This window comes from Ciconia boyciana, chromosome 7 (assembly GCF_034638445.1).
Source record: "Ciconia boyciana chromosome 7, ASM3463844v1, whole genome shotgun sequence".
NCBI lineage: Eukaryota > Metazoa > Chordata > Aves > Ciconiiformes > Ciconiidae > Ciconia > Ciconia boyciana.
In genome coordinates, this window is record NC_132940.1 from 25,022,415 (window position 1) to 25,039,449 (window position 17,035).

The 17,035-nt window shown below is 39.4% G+C and overlaps 2 protein-coding genes across 7 annotated transcripts in view; one reads left to right on the top strand and one right to left on the bottom strand.

Annotated features, from left to right (window-relative positions):
* Positions 1 to 13,200, bottom strand: part of CAMSAP2 (calmodulin regulated spectrin associated protein family member 2) — a 92,857-nt gene extending 79,657 nt beyond the window's left edge. For 4 of the 5 annotated variants that reach the window (XM_072866529.1, XM_072866527.1, XM_072866526.1 and 1 more), the window contains exons 1-2: positions 12,410 to 13,025; positions 68 to 327 (exon numbers count right to left, since the gene is read on the bottom strand). In XM_072866529.1, coding sequence (XP_072722630.1) covers positions 68 to 327; positions 12,410 to 12,548 — 399 coding nt within the window. In that variant the 5' untranslated portion in view covers positions 12,549 to 13,025. Of the gene's footprint in view, positions 1 to 67; positions 328 to 12,409; positions 13,026 to 13,051 lie in introns of those variants that run through there. The other variant, XM_072866525.1, reaches the window with a different exon arrangement.
* Positions 13,201 to 13,439: 239 nt separating this feature from the next.
* Positions 13,440 to 17,035, top strand: part of DDX59 (DEAD-box helicase 59) — a 32,596-nt gene continuing 29,000 nt past the window's right edge. The window contains exon 1 of one of the 2 annotated variants that reach the window (XM_072868052.1): positions 13,440 to 13,537. The gene's annotated coding sequence lies outside the window, so the exon portion shown is untranslated. Of the gene's footprint in view, positions 13,538 to 13,599; positions 13,693 to 17,035 lie in introns of those variants that run through there. The other variant, XM_072868054.1, reaches the window with a different exon arrangement.

The window sequence follows — 17,035 nt, forward strand, 5'->3', positions numbered from 1 at the left end:
GATATGTAGTTATTGGGAGTACACAGAAGAGTAGAAGAAACATAACATACAAGCTTTAAACACTCACCATCTGAATTGGTTTTTTATGAAGATCTCGTTCAGTCACCAACTTTTCTTGGTCAGTGACATAAAGGCCTTTTTGTGCCAGGGCTTGTATAACAGCATCATGACCTAGAAGTGGTTTTGCAGCATCACTCTTGAGAATAAGGCTCCCAGCACGACAGTAGAGTTCTGCAGACAGCAGCAAGTTAACAACAGGTGGTTTAATGTGCTCCTGGTCATACTGGTCTGTGTAAAATGGTTCTCGTAGTTCTTCTGGAACATTTTCTACAAGGAAAAAAAAATGAAGCATTAGTCAGTATCAGAAAGGATAGATATAGTATTAGGGGTTTTTTATATGTATGAACTCAAAACTATGTTAAAGAACGCATATTCAAGGGAAGGCCAGAGTCTTTACCAGTCATCATGGTATAAAACACTGGGGGAAATTGCATACAAATGTAACATTTGAACTATAAATAGAAACTTAAGAAAAATTCAAAAAGAGTTTCACACTGCAAAGGCCACACCAGAAGGCCAACCTGTGGTTTACAGCATCATTACTTTAAAATTTCTTGGCTTCTCCAAATACATGCCCAACCATTCTCATTTCCTTTGGCATAACATTATACAGGTCAGACATATAAAGGCAGAACACCACCCACTTAAAAAAAAAACCCTGTCTCTACTACAATAATAAAATGGAAATGGAACATTATATTTTAGCATAGAGTAATTTGAAATGAAAAGGGAAACTTCCACTCAGCAGCCTTCCAGGTTTCATATATGAAGAGTAATTTTATTACTATACTACCTATTTCAAAGGTCATGCATCACAGAACGCTGACAATCCAGCAGTTAAGCACAAATACATGGATGCTTTACTGGAATTAAAAGAATAGAAAAAGAGGAAAAAAATATTATCAATTTCCTTCTGACAAAATATTTAATTCTTATTTGCCTATTTGTGTTACTGACTTCCCTTAAAAGTGGCCTTCCTCCTTTTTCACTGAACTGGCTTAGCACCCACAGAAAGGTATGCAATATTCTGTCAAGTTTATGCTGAGATTTTAACCCCAACATTAGTGTTCCAAGACAACCTAACAGTTTTTCCAAATACTTTACACAACACAATACAGGCAGACTATATTTATAATTGTCTACCAGAAAAGTAATAGTTATAAATTAATTAAATATGGTACTAGATCAAATGAAATTAAATCACCAATGAAGTGGAAAATAACTTAGACATGCTTTCAGACTTCACATTTCAAGACATATGCACTGCAAGATGTTCCGTTTTCCCTGTGTAAGAATTTCACTCTCCATTGTTGTAAAATTAGTTAAGCCAACAGCATTTATGGGATAAAGACCATGTGATTCTTTTCCTGAGCCCAAATGGAAAAGCCTATTTAATTGCTACAAGGAAAAAAAGTGCACAGAGAAACCGTGATGCAACTCTAGGTTCCTATCCCCTTTGCCTTCAGCTGGATAAAGGGCTAAACAGACAAGGTTTAAAGCAGAGGGTGAAGTAAACAGCCCAATATGGGTGGAGCAGGAGAGAAAGAAAAAACAGAACACGCCATCACAAGATAATGACAGATTATCTTCTTTCTCATGCATATTCTATTGCAGTTCATGTGCTTCCATTATGGGCTTTGGAAGAAGAGCTAGCTGCCTTCTAGCTGTGAAAGGAGAAGATATGCATTACAGAGTGCAAAAAGGGAAAGATATTAAACACATACTTTCTTAAATGTCATAAAGATGGTAAAAAAGGATAAGATAATCGCTTCTCATTTGCCAATTCAGAATATCAAGGGGGAGAGAGGTATAGTTTATAATTTGCCTAAGCCAGGAGCCTAAATTTGGTGAGAAAGCTGACAGCTCTGCTTTAGAATACAGATCAAAACATACTGTCAGCAAAACTAATTTGCCCTTTAAAATACAAGCCTAATGCCTAACAACATTACTTTTTTACAAGATAATAAAACTACTAAAAAAAGAAAATCTACCAATGTCGGGCAATGATATTGCAATCTTCTCTTGCTACCTCCCAGCCTCACTTACTGACTCTACAGGACCTACAGTCATCCAATACTATAAAAAGCACTTATAATTAAGGAGCTCTATGAGCTGCTAGCTATCTGCTTCCCTAGTATTATTTCCATCTATCTCAATTCTACCTGTCCTTCTTTCTTTTCCCTGTTTGTCCATACATTGTCTATTTAAATATTAAGCTCATTATTTCTGAAGTCCCTCATGATCCATCTCTACCTTGGTATCAGGAGCTCAATCCTCATCATGACTTTACCCTCTATAATTCCAAATGCCAACTTTTCAAGCGTCTTCATGCTATTTCCTCAAGCTAGAGAGCATTAGAAAACATTTTTTGTAAATATCTCACAATGCACAGGCAGCAGATTTTGCCTTGGGGGGGGGGGGGGGGGAAGGAAGAAAAAGAAAAAACCCAACAAAAAACCACACACCCTTTTTGAATCACAGGGGAAGTTACATGGGTTGGGGGGCAATAGGGAGGAAGAGATAGTCATTTGTAATTTCTTAAAAGACCTAAAAAAGCCTCATTCCCATATGGAAAAAATACCTCAAGGCAGGAGCAGTTAGCTACCCACAAACAGAAGTCACATACTCTGTGTTTTAGATTCACTGAAGACAATGACAGATTTCAAGTCTGAAAATTTGAGCCAGAAGACAAATCCAAAGACAGGAAATAACAAACCTATCGCCTGTTAATGAGCAACTTCTGATCTTCTGTTATCACAGAAACAGACCCTAAAGTGACAAGATAAGATGCAATAAATGCATTTATCATGAAAGAATGATATCCACTACTGGGGTTAGTAATAAAAAAAACCCTCAATACACTAAAAAAACCAAGATAACTATCAAAGGCAAATAGAAAAATATGCTTCTGCTTCTGAAAAATACAGCAAAAGACAAAATAAGATGTCTGCCATTTCTTTTACTTCATTGGTGTTCACAAAAATAAATTTGGAATAGAAACTTATTATTGGTGTTCATAAAAATAAAGCCAGAAAAGAAATTTAATAGAGAAATAGAATACAGAAACAAGGGGCTAGGAAGAGAAACTGTGACTACAGACATATTCTGAATTTATAAAAACAAAACATGTGAAAGCATACAAATAAGGAATCCCTGCTGCAAAAAGATCAGAAGTCTTTACAAAAATTCCTGTCAGAGTTCCCTTTGCACAGACAGAAACACGTGCACTTTTAACCATTTATAACGTGTATCAAATTGTTTGATATCAGAATGGATCTTGACAGAAGATTCAAACTGTGTTCTCATTTTTGTTATAGTTAAAAAAATAAAAAAGTGCAGCAGCTAGACATAGAGGAAATTCTTCCTGTTACTGATCTCAAAGTAACAGCCCTTCCAGAATCAGCATGCATTGCCTGTGCAGTCCTGTGAAGGGGAATTTCAAGGCTACATCCAGTTCTCAGCAGATTATCAGAACAATCAACAGGGTCAAAAGCCTTCATTAACAATTCTGGCAGGGTTGGAGATTGTTAAATGGCTTTGTTGGGCAGAGAAGAATCTTAACACTAATCCCCAATATGTGCATTTTAGAGTCCCTTTGCTTTGTCCAGCTAAGAGTCTTTCAAGATTGAACTCTGAAGTAAATGAACAGTTTTAAAATAAATACCTTGTTGCCTACACATGCATAAAGTACCATTTGACCTTGAAATTTGTGGCAAAGTACAGCAATTATGTTAGAGAGATATATCGGGGACACTGAGTTCAGGGAGTTGAGCACATGAAATATGGATGAGACCAAGGGAACTGTGTGTAATTCTGCTGGAGAGGTGGTGGGAGGATCTAACCACACTCTTCCAGCACTCAGCAGGCAGGTTTCAGAAATGTGGACCTGGACTGTGAAGTGACAAAAGACAGTGGTCATGAGCTGCCACAAGGGAAATTTCAACTGGATAGAAGTAAAAAAAAAATTCTTCACAGCACGAGCAGCAGAGCACCGGCACAGGTTGCCTGGGGACCTGCCTGTGAAACCACCATCCGAGGGGACTTTCAAAACCTGAGTAGACAGGGCCCTGAGAAACCTCTTCTAACTTTGAAGCCGGCTCTTCTTGGAGCAGGATGTTAAACTAGATGATCTCCAGAGAGTGCTTTCACCCTATTTTTTTCCTTGAAATTGTCAACAGGACCACAGGTTTCAATTTTGGAAATATTTTCTTGGTATGGGTTTAAAAAAAAAAAAACAAAAAACTGGCATTTTGAATTTTGTAAATATTGAACTGTGAAGAGGATAAATGAAGCTAATACACAGGTTCAACACACAGGGAAAAGAAGAAAAAGGAATACCACATTAGCCCAAAACAATGATGTAAGTTTAAGAATCAGGCTCACTTTAAAACAGTATTCAACATATCTTCAGGTAATTTTTCCGTAAATTATAGTGAACTCAAAAGTCCTGCAAATGCTCTTTTTAGAGAAGAAAAAAAATAAAAATGAAAGGACTTATTCCAAGCTTTAAAGCAAACAAGGGATTATTATTTCTCCCTGCCGTGAGATAGAATTGTAACTTAACTTTCCATTTAAACAGACCATTTTAAAGGGAAGGAATCATCTAAAAATAATTAATGGCTACCACCCCTGAATTTACCTTTAAAAGCTGTTTTATAAGCAAAACTCTCTGCTCAGGTAAGTGTGAATTACTCCTTGGAGGATAGTATGAATTCCTCCTTTGGAAAAAAATTACTTGTATTAATGTGAAGAGTCAACACTTTCTTTAAAAACAAACTGTTTTCTTGTAAAGTTTCCAGACTTCCACATAGATGAATACAATCCTTTGAGTTACATTGACTATTGAGTTTTTCAAGTTTATAAGAGTGAACAACTCCAGATTTATGAATGTTTGCATTAACGAAGTCCAAAAGCTTAGAAGTCTTTGTCAACAAGGTCTTTTTTTTTTTTTATTCCTGAGGATAATATAAACAAGTTAAAATATTTCACCATGGGATTTCTAATTAAAATACACACCATTCTTGGGAGCCACAAGGCCACATTAAGCCTTAGCCTAGAAAACTTCCATCTCTACAGGTTACTGACATCAAGCAACAAAGTCATTAAGAAAAAAAACTATTTGTAGAAGACTGAGATTTAATACAGAATGATCTCATGAAAATTCTGACTAATACCTTTAACCACTTCCTAGTGCAAATCAGTAGTGAATTTATGCCAAATCTTAATGGACTCCATTATTTGATAGTTTTCTGCAGGACAGCAAAGGTATGCTTTTGCCATAAGGTAACAGTGTTAACTTATTTCATTCAGACTCCCACTTGCCAACAAGGACTCTGGTGCCACATTTGCCATTTGGGCACAAGAGAGCAGGGCTTGCGTGGAAGTCAAGAGTCTAAGGACCGAGAACAGATCAGAGAAGTGTGATTTATATTATTTTTGCTTTTGATGAATTTTTGTAGTTGCCTCAGTAGAAAAGGGAGACATTTCAATTTGCTGTTTTATTCTGGAGACACCTTCAAGAGCTCTGGTGAGTACTCCACTTCTAAGATTTACAGAAGGTTAGTAATTAATGGATCAAACTGATGCTACTGAAAAAAGAAAAATCATGAAACAAGACTTAATCAGGAAGTAGAAAACGAAATGAGACAGTTGATATTAAAAAAGAAATTTTACTTTTTGGTTTGTTGAATCAGTCTGCCACTTACATTGTTCTTGGCTAGCAGGCAGTAGGTGTACTTCTGCCTAGGGGCAAGTATCCAAAAGGTCAACCTCTATAAATTTATGGCAGACTGAATTTCAGTATCACAATTCTTAACTTTGTCCACCTAACTAAACTGAACTTGACAGATTTTTCACCATCACAGAAGTACTACAAATAAACAGACCCTACCTTCCTGCCTCTAGATGCCACAAAAATAGACTACTATCCACTGCTTTGACAGCAGTTCTGCACTTATAAGGGATTCCTTATAAAAAAAAAAAACAAACAAAAAAACCTCAAACACCAAACCAAAACCCCAAAACATCTAAGGAAAAAATACGCACAGGCTCTACCTTCATAGCCCACCCAGACTTCTGTTATTTTTATATATACTAAGAATCACATAAGAAATGCTCTACTGGGTCACACTAATTGTCTACCCCATTCAGTATTCTGTCTTCAGTAGCACAATAGGAAGCACTACTCACAAAGCATACAGAATTTGTCTGGTAGGGGCATTTCCTATTAAAATGGAGAAGTTTAACATCTACTTTACTAAAACCTGTGTATTGATTCATGTTTTGATAAACAAAAGAATGACTTAAAATTCACCCTGCCAATAAAGGCATCAATTCTTATTAGCATAAATGCCTTCAGAACTTATTTTTGGGAAAGGTAAGATATGAGAAATATAAAGGTAATTAGTAGTATAGTTATAATCCCATCTCACTCACCGTGATGACTGTTATAGTCAAGATATGATTTAAATAGCCTATGGAATAGGGCAAAAGATCGTTTCAGAAATTTAGAGAGAAACACTTATTTCTTGAACTATTATAAGACTTTATTAAACCAAAGAAAACTTTTTGCCAGCCATAACTAGATAGACATGAGCTGACACATCTGCTTTGGTGTTTGGCTTACAGGTTCTCTTAGTTTAAGACTGCTTCCAACTGAAAAAAAAGAAAACACATGGGAAACAGCTAGAACTATACAACTTTTACATTAGGCAAATAGATTTCAAACACTACATTTCAACTCTAGTAAAAAGGTTTATTACTACCACCTGATTCAGTAATAATGTACCATCCAAGGAAAAAAGAAAAAAGGGGGAGGGGGGAGAACTCACTCTATTTTTCTTGCAAAGTGTCGAAGGTTTTTCACTCACAGTCCCATTCATTTTCCAGAATGATTGGCAAAAACATTCATTCAGACCCCTGGGTTTACCAAAGCAAGCAGTTAAAAGTTATTAATTTCGGGAGTGGAATTGTATCCAGTTTTGCTCATTAAAATCCACCAGCTAGCTGTAGAAATGAAATTACATAACAGCTCATATAAGAAAGGTGATAAAATCCTGATTAACAGCATATAAATACTCTTCAAGTTTGAGTGAGAGCCACCTTTAAACATGGAGTCACTAAAGTAACCCAACAGATTACCCTAAATCATGGGGGGAGGGGGAGGAAGTTAAAATATATCTGCAGTTGTAACTGCAGTAATGGTCAAAAAAATATAAAAGAGAAGCCAGGTATAGGTAGAAGAAATATATTTCATCTCATCACCTGACATAAGTGAGCATTTGGCTACAGTCTCTTCATAAGATCTATTACATTCTGCAGACAGGCACTTCAGTTGTAAAGACAAAAAGGCTCAGAATAGGCTCAATGACATGAAGTCAGTGAAAGAACGGATTATAGACTACCCCATCAGAGGTCTATCATGTAGTAAGAATCCTGACAACTGTCAACTTACTCACCTTCCCATACTTTTGTACATGCACAGTCTACAACCTCTGATGACTCTGCCAAACCTAATAGATCCAGAAGCTCATAGAATTTTATTTACTTTTAAAAAGTGATCTACAGTCAAACCATATTTTAAATGTGTTCTACACAAAGGAGTGATATGATCAACTTCTAAGTACACCATCTCAGTAGATGATTAGTCCAATCAGCTGATTTTAGTAGGATTGACCAAAGTATCAATTTGTCAGCAACTATTTTAGAGAGGTGATGGAATCTATTTAAGAAAAAAAAAAATTTCCTCACAAGAATGTCAAACATTTGCTTTTATACTCCAAACTCTTGTGCAAGTTTTTGCTAGCTGCCATACTGACTAAAAGTAAAGAAATTAGGTCTGCTAGGAAAAAGATTAAAATATGTTCTGGCCTGCAACACCCAACACAGCAGATGAGAGTATTTAGTTAAAACTTGTTTCTGTCAAATACACAATGTTCATTTCCTCCCTTCATGGTTCTACCGGCAACATCTGCAAACAGCAGTAAGTAGCCGCATATGAATTCTGAAAATATTAATCATCAGGAGAAAGCTATTTTTAAGTTTCTTGGGTAATTTTTAGTTGCAGATGATGCAATTTGTAATCTATTGCTTCAGACACCTATAAAGGATAAATTTAATGTTAAAAGGTGGATGGACTGTTTTATTTTGACTGCAGAAAACACTCACAACAATGTTTAGGACAGGCACACAGACTTGTGCAGCTTTTATTTAGTTTTTAGTTTATTCCTGTCAAAAAACCTCATGCTAAACTAGTGAAATTTATTATTGTAGCAGGATGATACGTTCTATGGATAGAAGAACAGCAACAGATTGAACTCAACTTTAAAATTGTTTCCATAATTTTCTGAGAATCATAGACATCAGAGGTAGTCTTAACTTAGTAACTAGAAGCTGAATGCAAAACTGTCTGAAAAACAATTTTGCAAGAGTACACAGAGGTTCCCTATCAAATGGGAAGAACACGTACTTCAGGGTTCAAGAATTAGTATTTTCATTCATACTAGGTGAGGTTCTAGAGAAGTGATTCCAAGCTACAAAGGGATTGAAAGCATTTTGGAAGACAAAATTATAATTCAAGATTATTTTGGTAAGTGGAAGAAGTGCTTTGAAAATAGGATGCAGTTATATAAGTATAGCTGCAAAGCAGGAATCTACAACTGTACAATTACAAGATGGGAACAACTGAGTAGGCAGCAGTTCTACAGAGAAAGATACGGAGCTACAGTGAATCACAGACTGAATGAGTCAACAATTCTAGGCTGATGCAAAAATGACAAACATCGTATTCTAGCAAATAAATGAGAGTATTATAGGTTGGAAAGATGAAGTAATTTTTCAAATCTACCCTGTACTGGTAAGGGTTTAGCTGGACCATGAGACCTAGATTTAAGTACAGAATTCATGCAAAACTGACCACAGAAAAAATATACCCACAAAAAAAACCCCAACAAAAACACAGAGCCCAAAAAAGCTTGACTTACAAAAATGAAGTTGGAAAAAAAGTCTGGTTTGCCTAAACAGCAGAACGGAGAGAAGAGACTGTTTTTATTATGTGGAAGGTGTTATAAAGAGGTAAGGAACCCACCATTCCCACATTCACTGGGAATAGGACAAGTAATGGGTTTACAGTGCAGCAAAAGACATCAAGATTATTATGCTGTTCTAACATCTAGAGATAAAAAAGGATTCAAATTGACTAGCAGACATACTGTGGAATCTCTATAATCACAGATTTTCAAAAAACAGGCTAAACAAACATCTGTCAGGAACAATGTATATTTAGCTCAGCCTGTCTTTAGGATGGTAGATGGATAACAAATTTTCCAGTCACATTTTCTATGACTATAGTAGAGTGAGAAGACAAAAACTTCACGCTTCAAAATAATGAAATTAACTTCTGTTGTTTTAGAAATGAAAAGGATACAGAGTGACACAACATCAAGACCTTTTTTAAATTATTCCTATGAAGTAGGTCCCGTTATACTTTTAAGTTGAAGCATATCATATCAGTACAGTTCAACCATTTATTTGGAAAGCAGTTTTTCTATACTGAAATGGTTAACTCCCAGCATTGGAAGTTAATGCTGAAATTTAGTGTTTGCAGATTTAATTTCTATGGTCAAACATTCCCACTTTCATACTTCACACTTTTTGTTAATTTTTTCCCCCTTTCAGTTACTGTAAGCTGTGTCATTTAAATCATTTGGTTATTACAAAACATTTAACCTGACTTGTCCTAACACTGATACATTTTCTTGCAGCAAAACATCACGGCACAAAATCCTATGCTCCCTCAACACCTAAATATGAATGCTGTCTTCAGTTAGTATTTCTGAAAAAATGCTTCATACAAGATGCCTTCAACATGACTGTTAGTATACTTTTACTCTCGTAAGACACCTTACTAATAAGACAACTTAATTTGATTTGCCTGTGTTGTGAGCCAGACTCTATTCTTGCAGCTTCATTGAGGACAACAGCAACATACAATTGGTCTCTCAGTTTTTGGATGCAGATATCAATCATCAAATACCAAAAGCCACTACTAAATGTTGATGAACAGTACTTACTTCAAAGTCTTTTTTCAAGAGAGAATTCTCTTCACAACACCTAGCCAAGCTGTATCCACAATTTTGATTGTATTGAAATATGCTTTTAAGAATGTGAAATATGTCCACTGAAAGATGTGCCCATTTGATACATAAAGATTTAGATTCCTTCAATGGATACATGATTGCAACAACTTACACTTTTCATTCATCAAAATGAATGGCATTAATTTATTTCAGAGAGGGTGTGGAAAAATCTTTCACTTCCCCTGCCCACTTAAGGAATTCCAACATTTCAGAGATAAAAAAAGAAATAAAATGTGGCATTTATAAATACACTAATCATCCTTTGTAATTCCTTTGTCCAAATGCATATAGCAACAGGTAGAAGACATGACTGAGGTTGTGATCTACTCCAAGAACTAAAACAAATCATTTAACAAACCCAAACTTCCTTCCTTCTTGGAAGAGGTGAAGGTCAGTTCTTCTGTTTTTCTCCAAGTATAAAGGAAGCATTTGTATTGCAGACATGCAAGTCCTGTATACTGTTTTTTCCCTACTTCAGCCACAAACTCTTCTTTGAGGCTACTAGTGATATTAACCTAGTGGAAGAACTGTGAGATTAAAAACACTACAATTGTGTATGCTTACCTGTCTTCCTACTATTACATTATGGCAGTATTTAGAGTGCAGATGTAGCTATTATCTCCTCTAACTAGGTTTCATTTGTGTATCTCAGAACAACCACAGTAGTGAAGAGAAAGAGTAAAGGAATTTGGTTTGGATCACACTTTCTTCTATAGAAAAGTAGCAGAAGAGTACCCTGCAAGTTGCTTTACACATCCAATAGAAACTCAACCAATATAAACAAAGACTTTTCAACCACAGGCTGAGAATTTGTCAAACTCCAGTAGAAAAAGGTTTTCAGGTTAGAATGCTGGGTTATATAATTGCACAAGCACTGTACACCCAGAATGCCATGAGTAGAGCCTATAGAACCGAGCTACCTAAAAAGATAATTATATCTGAAAACGTTGAATCAAGTACTTGCAAGAATTTTCACTACTACTATTTTACCTCTGATATCTGCATAGCTAATAAAGCCATATATAAAAACATTATATACTTGCCCAGATTTCACAAAGGAAAGTAAGCAGAGTTTATTAACAAATTTTTACATGGAAACAGTATTTTGATCTTTTTTCTTTCTAAAGTGATGAGCATGCACTTTATTTCAGTAGCTACTGACCTTACTGAAATTTCACTAGGTTCAACTACTTTGAAAGTAGCTTCTTGGAAGCACCACATCAAATATCATCAGTTCCCAAGGGCATCATAAAGGTACACCTTTAACCCTGTTCAAATACATAACAATGCTCTGACTCTAAATGCAAAAAGTGCAAAATTCCAGGAGGAACCTTTTCCTATTATTCTACAAAGAATGTGGATAAAAATATTGACTGTTAATATCTAACCCACCTTTCAAAGAAAACCCCTATTTTTAACCCACAGAAAATTAAGTGATTAATATACTACAGCTACATTGAAAAAACCCAGCTTGGTAAATTTTCAAAATGCTTCCCTCAGAAGACCTCTGTAAGTCTGGTATTCCTCGAGGCCCAACAATATTTCAGGCATAGAATAATAGGTCTGGTATTCCTCAAGGCCCAGGTTTTCAAAGACAGAGCAGTAATGCCTTTCGGAGGCACTACAATCAATTCCACTTACGCTTACAGACAAGGAGAGCCTTCTGTATTGTGCAGGCCAAAACCTGGCATCAAACGCTCTTTTTGCTGAAACCCTTCTTACTTCTTAACCACTCAAATGGCTACAGGCTACTGTCACACATGTCAAAACTAACAGCGCACATCCATTTCCATTGCTAGCCCCCAATTCAGCTCTTAAACAACGTTAGGAAAATTTTCAAGACAACAGACAAACATGGATTGCTGGTGTTTTTTCACATTCTAGAAGTGTGACCCGAGGAATAAACAGAATGCAATTTACAGAGTTAGATTCCTCAAATAAAATTGTATTAGCTTCAATACACAAAAATTACTAAGGGAAACAGTGGTACTACTACAAAAAGATTACACGTAATTAAAGAAAAACAAAAGAAAACCAAAAAACCGCACAAGGTGTAAGGGAACCTAAAGATGAGGGAACAGACCAAAACCATTTCCTAAGCACCTCCTACCCCCCCTTCCCAGCTCCTCAGGGAAGGGCTCGCACGTCCTCAAGAACGAAGCAACCGAGCAGGAACCAGCATCAAAGAAAGGGAAGAAGAAGACGCCACCTACCTGTCCCAAAGGCTTTGGCCACCAGCCAGGCGAGATTACAGGCGATTTTCGCTCGGGAGAAATCATAATGGTCAAAGGGTTTGATGGCAGGAACAATGAAAGTCTTCCTCATCTCCTTGGCGTCTGCGGCATCCCCCATCTTCTCATAGGACCCCTGGCAATTCAGAACTTACATGGTTGTTCTTCCTCCTCCTCCTCCCGGGGCCGGCAGAGACGTCTGTAAATACGCCGACAGCAGCTGAGGGCAGCGCTGAACCCAGCTGTCCGTAAAGGGCTAACGCCGCCTCCCGCCTTCCTCTGCACAGGAATGTGGCAGAGCCCGAGTGTCCTCTTCTTCCTTCTCCTCCTCCTCGCTCTTTGTCTCAATTCACTCACGCCGCCCCCCACCCTCCGAAAAAGGGTCTCCAGCGGCCCCGGCCCCCCCTTCCCCAGGGAAACCCTCCGGCCAGGGCTGGGCGCCCCAGGCCGCCGCGGCCGCCAGCCCCCCGGCCCAAGGCGGGAGCCGCCGGCAAGGCCCCCGCAGCCGCAGCGGATCGGGATGCGGCCCTTCCCGGCCGAGGCGCCGAGATGTCAAAACGCCGGGGACCGGCCCCAAAACGCCGCACAGCCCGCCGCACAGCCCGCCGCGCCGCCCCGCCTCACCGGAGGCCTGCAGCGGGCCGGGAGCGGTGCCAGCTACCCCGCCGCTGCCCCGCGACCGGGCGCTGCCCCAGCCGCCCCTCAGCAAGGCGACGCGCTCCCGGCTCCCCTCAGCAGCTGCGGCTGCGGTTTTCCACCCGCGGCTGCCGCACTGGATGGGCGAAACGCGGCTGCGCATGCGCCAACGCCACGGCCGCCGCCACCGCCTCCTCGCTCGGGCGGGGCGGGGAGCGCGAGAGGGAGGGGCGGGACGGGGCGGGGCGGGGCGGGCAGCCCTCCGCCGCCGGGCGGTCACGTGGCCACCCCCTCCCCACAGTGGGATTCTTGGCGCCGGGCCGGGCCCTCGCCTCGGGCGGGGTCGGGTGGGGTGGGTCTCGCCTCGGGCGGAGGGAGCCGGGGGAGCTTGGGCGGGCTCAGCCTAGCCTAGCCCGGCCCAGCCTAGCCTTAACCCAGCAGCAGCGGGAGAGAGGGGCGGAGTGTTTCCCGCCGGTAAGGGGGTGCCTGGCGGTGCCCGGCTGTGGGGGAAAGGGCGGTGTCCATCGGCTGCGGGGCCCACCCGCTGCCGGCGTCGTCGCTTTCCACAGCGGGGCCGGGCGGGCCTTCCCGCGCACAGCCGTTGGCTTTCTGCGGCGTCTTCTGGGAAGGTCGGGATTTGCCCCAGCGCTGGGGCTACAGTGTGCCTCGCGTGTAAGGGGGGGCTGAGGAGCCGTCGGCCGCCTCGCTGCGGGGGAGCCCGGTGGGCCGGGGCCGCGCTGACTTAGAGCAGGAGCGCTGCCGAGGAGGCGGGCTTCTCATCCCTTTCGTGTGTATTTGTCCCTCCTATTTTAAATTGCGTCTGTATATAAATTCTCGAATACTCGGGTAGAAAAATGACAGAGCCTTAAAATGGTTCAGGGCCTGTTCACGTAATAGATGTATTATGTGAGGCAGTAGTTAACAATTTGCCCTAGAGACCATCTGCTCTCGTACCTGGGCTGTTTTTGGAAATGCATAAAATTACTTTAACAGTGGCCTGTGTGGAAAGAAGTATTAGTCACAGTAGGAACTAGTAACTGCATGATTAATGACTTGCATTCAAACAGAATTGGATGAGTTAGCTTTGTAGTGCGGGTCTGAGGGTGTGGCTGTGCTGGTGACCCAGCCGTGCTGGTGACCAGCTGCTGCTGATGGGAAGGCCTTGCCTCTCCTTTGCACGGGCACCGTGTAATTGGGTGACCAGCAGCGCCAGAGGGGAGTAAATTTGTGCTTTTTGGCGACAAATAGTTATTAGGTTGGTGTAATGTAGACGTGTGCTCTCCTTCTCCACCAACCTGGGTGCTCTAGCAGCTGTGTGGTGAGCCAGTTCAAGAAGCTGATCTGGCCAAAAATTAATAGTTTGTTTTTGTAGTTAGTTTTTTGTCTGGCTGAGATTTCTTGGGTCACTAAAGGACCACTCGTGACTTACAGTAATTGTTAGCTAACCTGCCTTACCCTCCCCTCCCCCCCCCCCCGTGGTAATTTAGTGAGCATCTTCCCAAACTGTTGCAGTGAAGGATTGCATTCTGAGATGGGTAGGTTCTGGGGTTGTTTCTTTTTTAGCCCCACTGAGTCTGGAAAAGAATATTTAGACATAGTCTTAGCATGACACCGCAAGGTTTCAAATAATATTTTGTCCAGACTGTTATTTCTTTGTGTTTAAAGTGGACTGTGAATTGATATGGATAGAGATTTTCCATTGTTATGTGGCTGTATGTGCTTCTAGCACTTCATGTGCCCAGTGATACAAATATCATGATTATGAGGCCATACTGTACTTTACAGTTTCACTGACATGAATCTATATTTACTAGTAATGAGTAAATGAAAGGGTTGTGGAGATCAAGATTTGAAGGGATTATTGCTGACTGTCTCCCCATATGCTCTCTGGGATGGGATTCCCAAACTGTCACGCATACCACTCATAAGTGGTACATAGCTAGCTACAAAACTAGGAGCTGCTGTTGGCAGTATTCAGCAGAAGGGAGGGGAGGAGGAAGGTTTAGAAATCCTTGCTTTAGCACACTTATGACTGAAATTCCTGGATCTTCTACAGCAGAAATAGGAATAATAATAGCAAATTAGCATGCAGTTGTGACTTGGGAAAATGTTCTGTGTTCAGAAAGAGTATATGCTTAGTTTTCAACAACTAAAGTAAAAACTGTGTTTGCACATTTTCCTGAATTATTTTTTCATATACACTTTGGAAAAAAGTTATATTAGACATTTAGCATTATTTTAACTAATTTTTTTTTACATTGCCACTAGAAAACTAGTTTAATTTTTCCTGCATATTTAACAACAAACACCTGGAATTCATAAGCTTTAAAACCTCAAATGATTAGAGCTAGAAAAAAAATATATATGTCCCAGATCCCAACTCATTTGTTTCTTATATGACTAAGAAAATACATAAAAATTAGACCAACCTACAGGAAAACATGTTTAGGAAAACTATAAGGCCATTATTTAGGTATAATGGACAGAGGATCCACTTTGAGGGGTCAAAAGATTACAAACTAGTCCGTATAAAATAATATGAAACTTTCAGAAACAGCTTTCTTGAAGAAATGTGGCATAATCCAAATAAGAAGTCATCAGTTATATTTAATCTACTCCTGTATTTATCATCTGTTCCTATGCACTTGCAGAACATCACATATATGTATGTACTGTACTATACACTGAAACTAGTGACACTTACCTGAAGCAAATAAAAATATGGTGTTATCTTCCAAAATTCTTGCAATTGTGAGTCCCTTCTTACTTAAAAAAGTGAATATTGTTTTAGAGAATGCATCTCAAAAATGGCAATAGATACAATTATAGGTAGGTATATATAGAAACACTGCTACCAGTCTAATTTAAAATGCAGAAATTTTTGTGGGTGCAGCCTTTGTGCTGATGAAACCTGTTTAGAGTTGCAGAACAAAATCTAAAAAATGTGTGTTGTGGTAACTGCAATCAAAGTGTTTTTTAATTTGCTCAGTGCTCTTAGAAGTGAATGCATGAATATAAAATCTAATATGTGTAAGTGAAAAAGAAGACATCACCACCAGTTGCTGGAGTTCTTGTGCCAGCTCTTCTACTTTTGCAGACATGCCAAAATGTGATCTTGCTTATTGCATTGTCAAAGATATCAACAGCAACATGGAAAATGATTAAAATTTGCTCTAATTGTTCAGAGTAGATAAACAGAAAAACTGAATGAGGAGTCCTCCCCTTCTGCTCTGCTCCTGTTTATCCATCTTAAAATATTTTAAATAGTAATAATCTCTTCTGTACACAGTCTTTCTGCTGCAAAGTATTTTATACTTTAAAGTTCATTCCAAGCAGAAAGACAAAGTATTAAGGATTAAAACAAGCAGCTCACAGATTTTTTTTTTTTTTACCTTCTTTCTCCCTTCCTTTCCCCTCCATCCCTCTACCCCAAATTAGAAACCCATTTGACTAGTTTTATCCTGTAATTACATCATAGGCCTGATTCTTCACTGTCATGTGTCTAGCCATTTACACAGTGGGTGTACCAAGCCTATAGTCAGTGTCAGGCAACAGGAACAAATATGACCGTGAAGCTATGAATAATGGTGTGGATGACAGTTGTTGCTAATAGTCTTAATCTTGGAAGATAGTGGAATGAGCCCTGACAAACAATTTTATACCTCTGTTTTTTCACTTGGCTTCTGAAGAGGCTATGTATAGACTAGATGCCCTTAGACTAAATTCAGGCTAGCGCTAGATTACAGAGAGTGTTCAAGATGGATTCATGCATAATTTCTTTCTTCGCAATACTTGATGATAAAGGTAAAGGAAAATGTTTTAAGTTAGGAATACCATTACTGTTTTTGCTGTGGCATTGTCTGTAGCCAGACTCGGCGCTAGTGAACAGACAGCTTATCAGGCTACTTACAAAGGGTAGTAAAAACGTTCCCATTTCAGATTAGCTGGTTGTATTAGGGCAAATCCACAAAC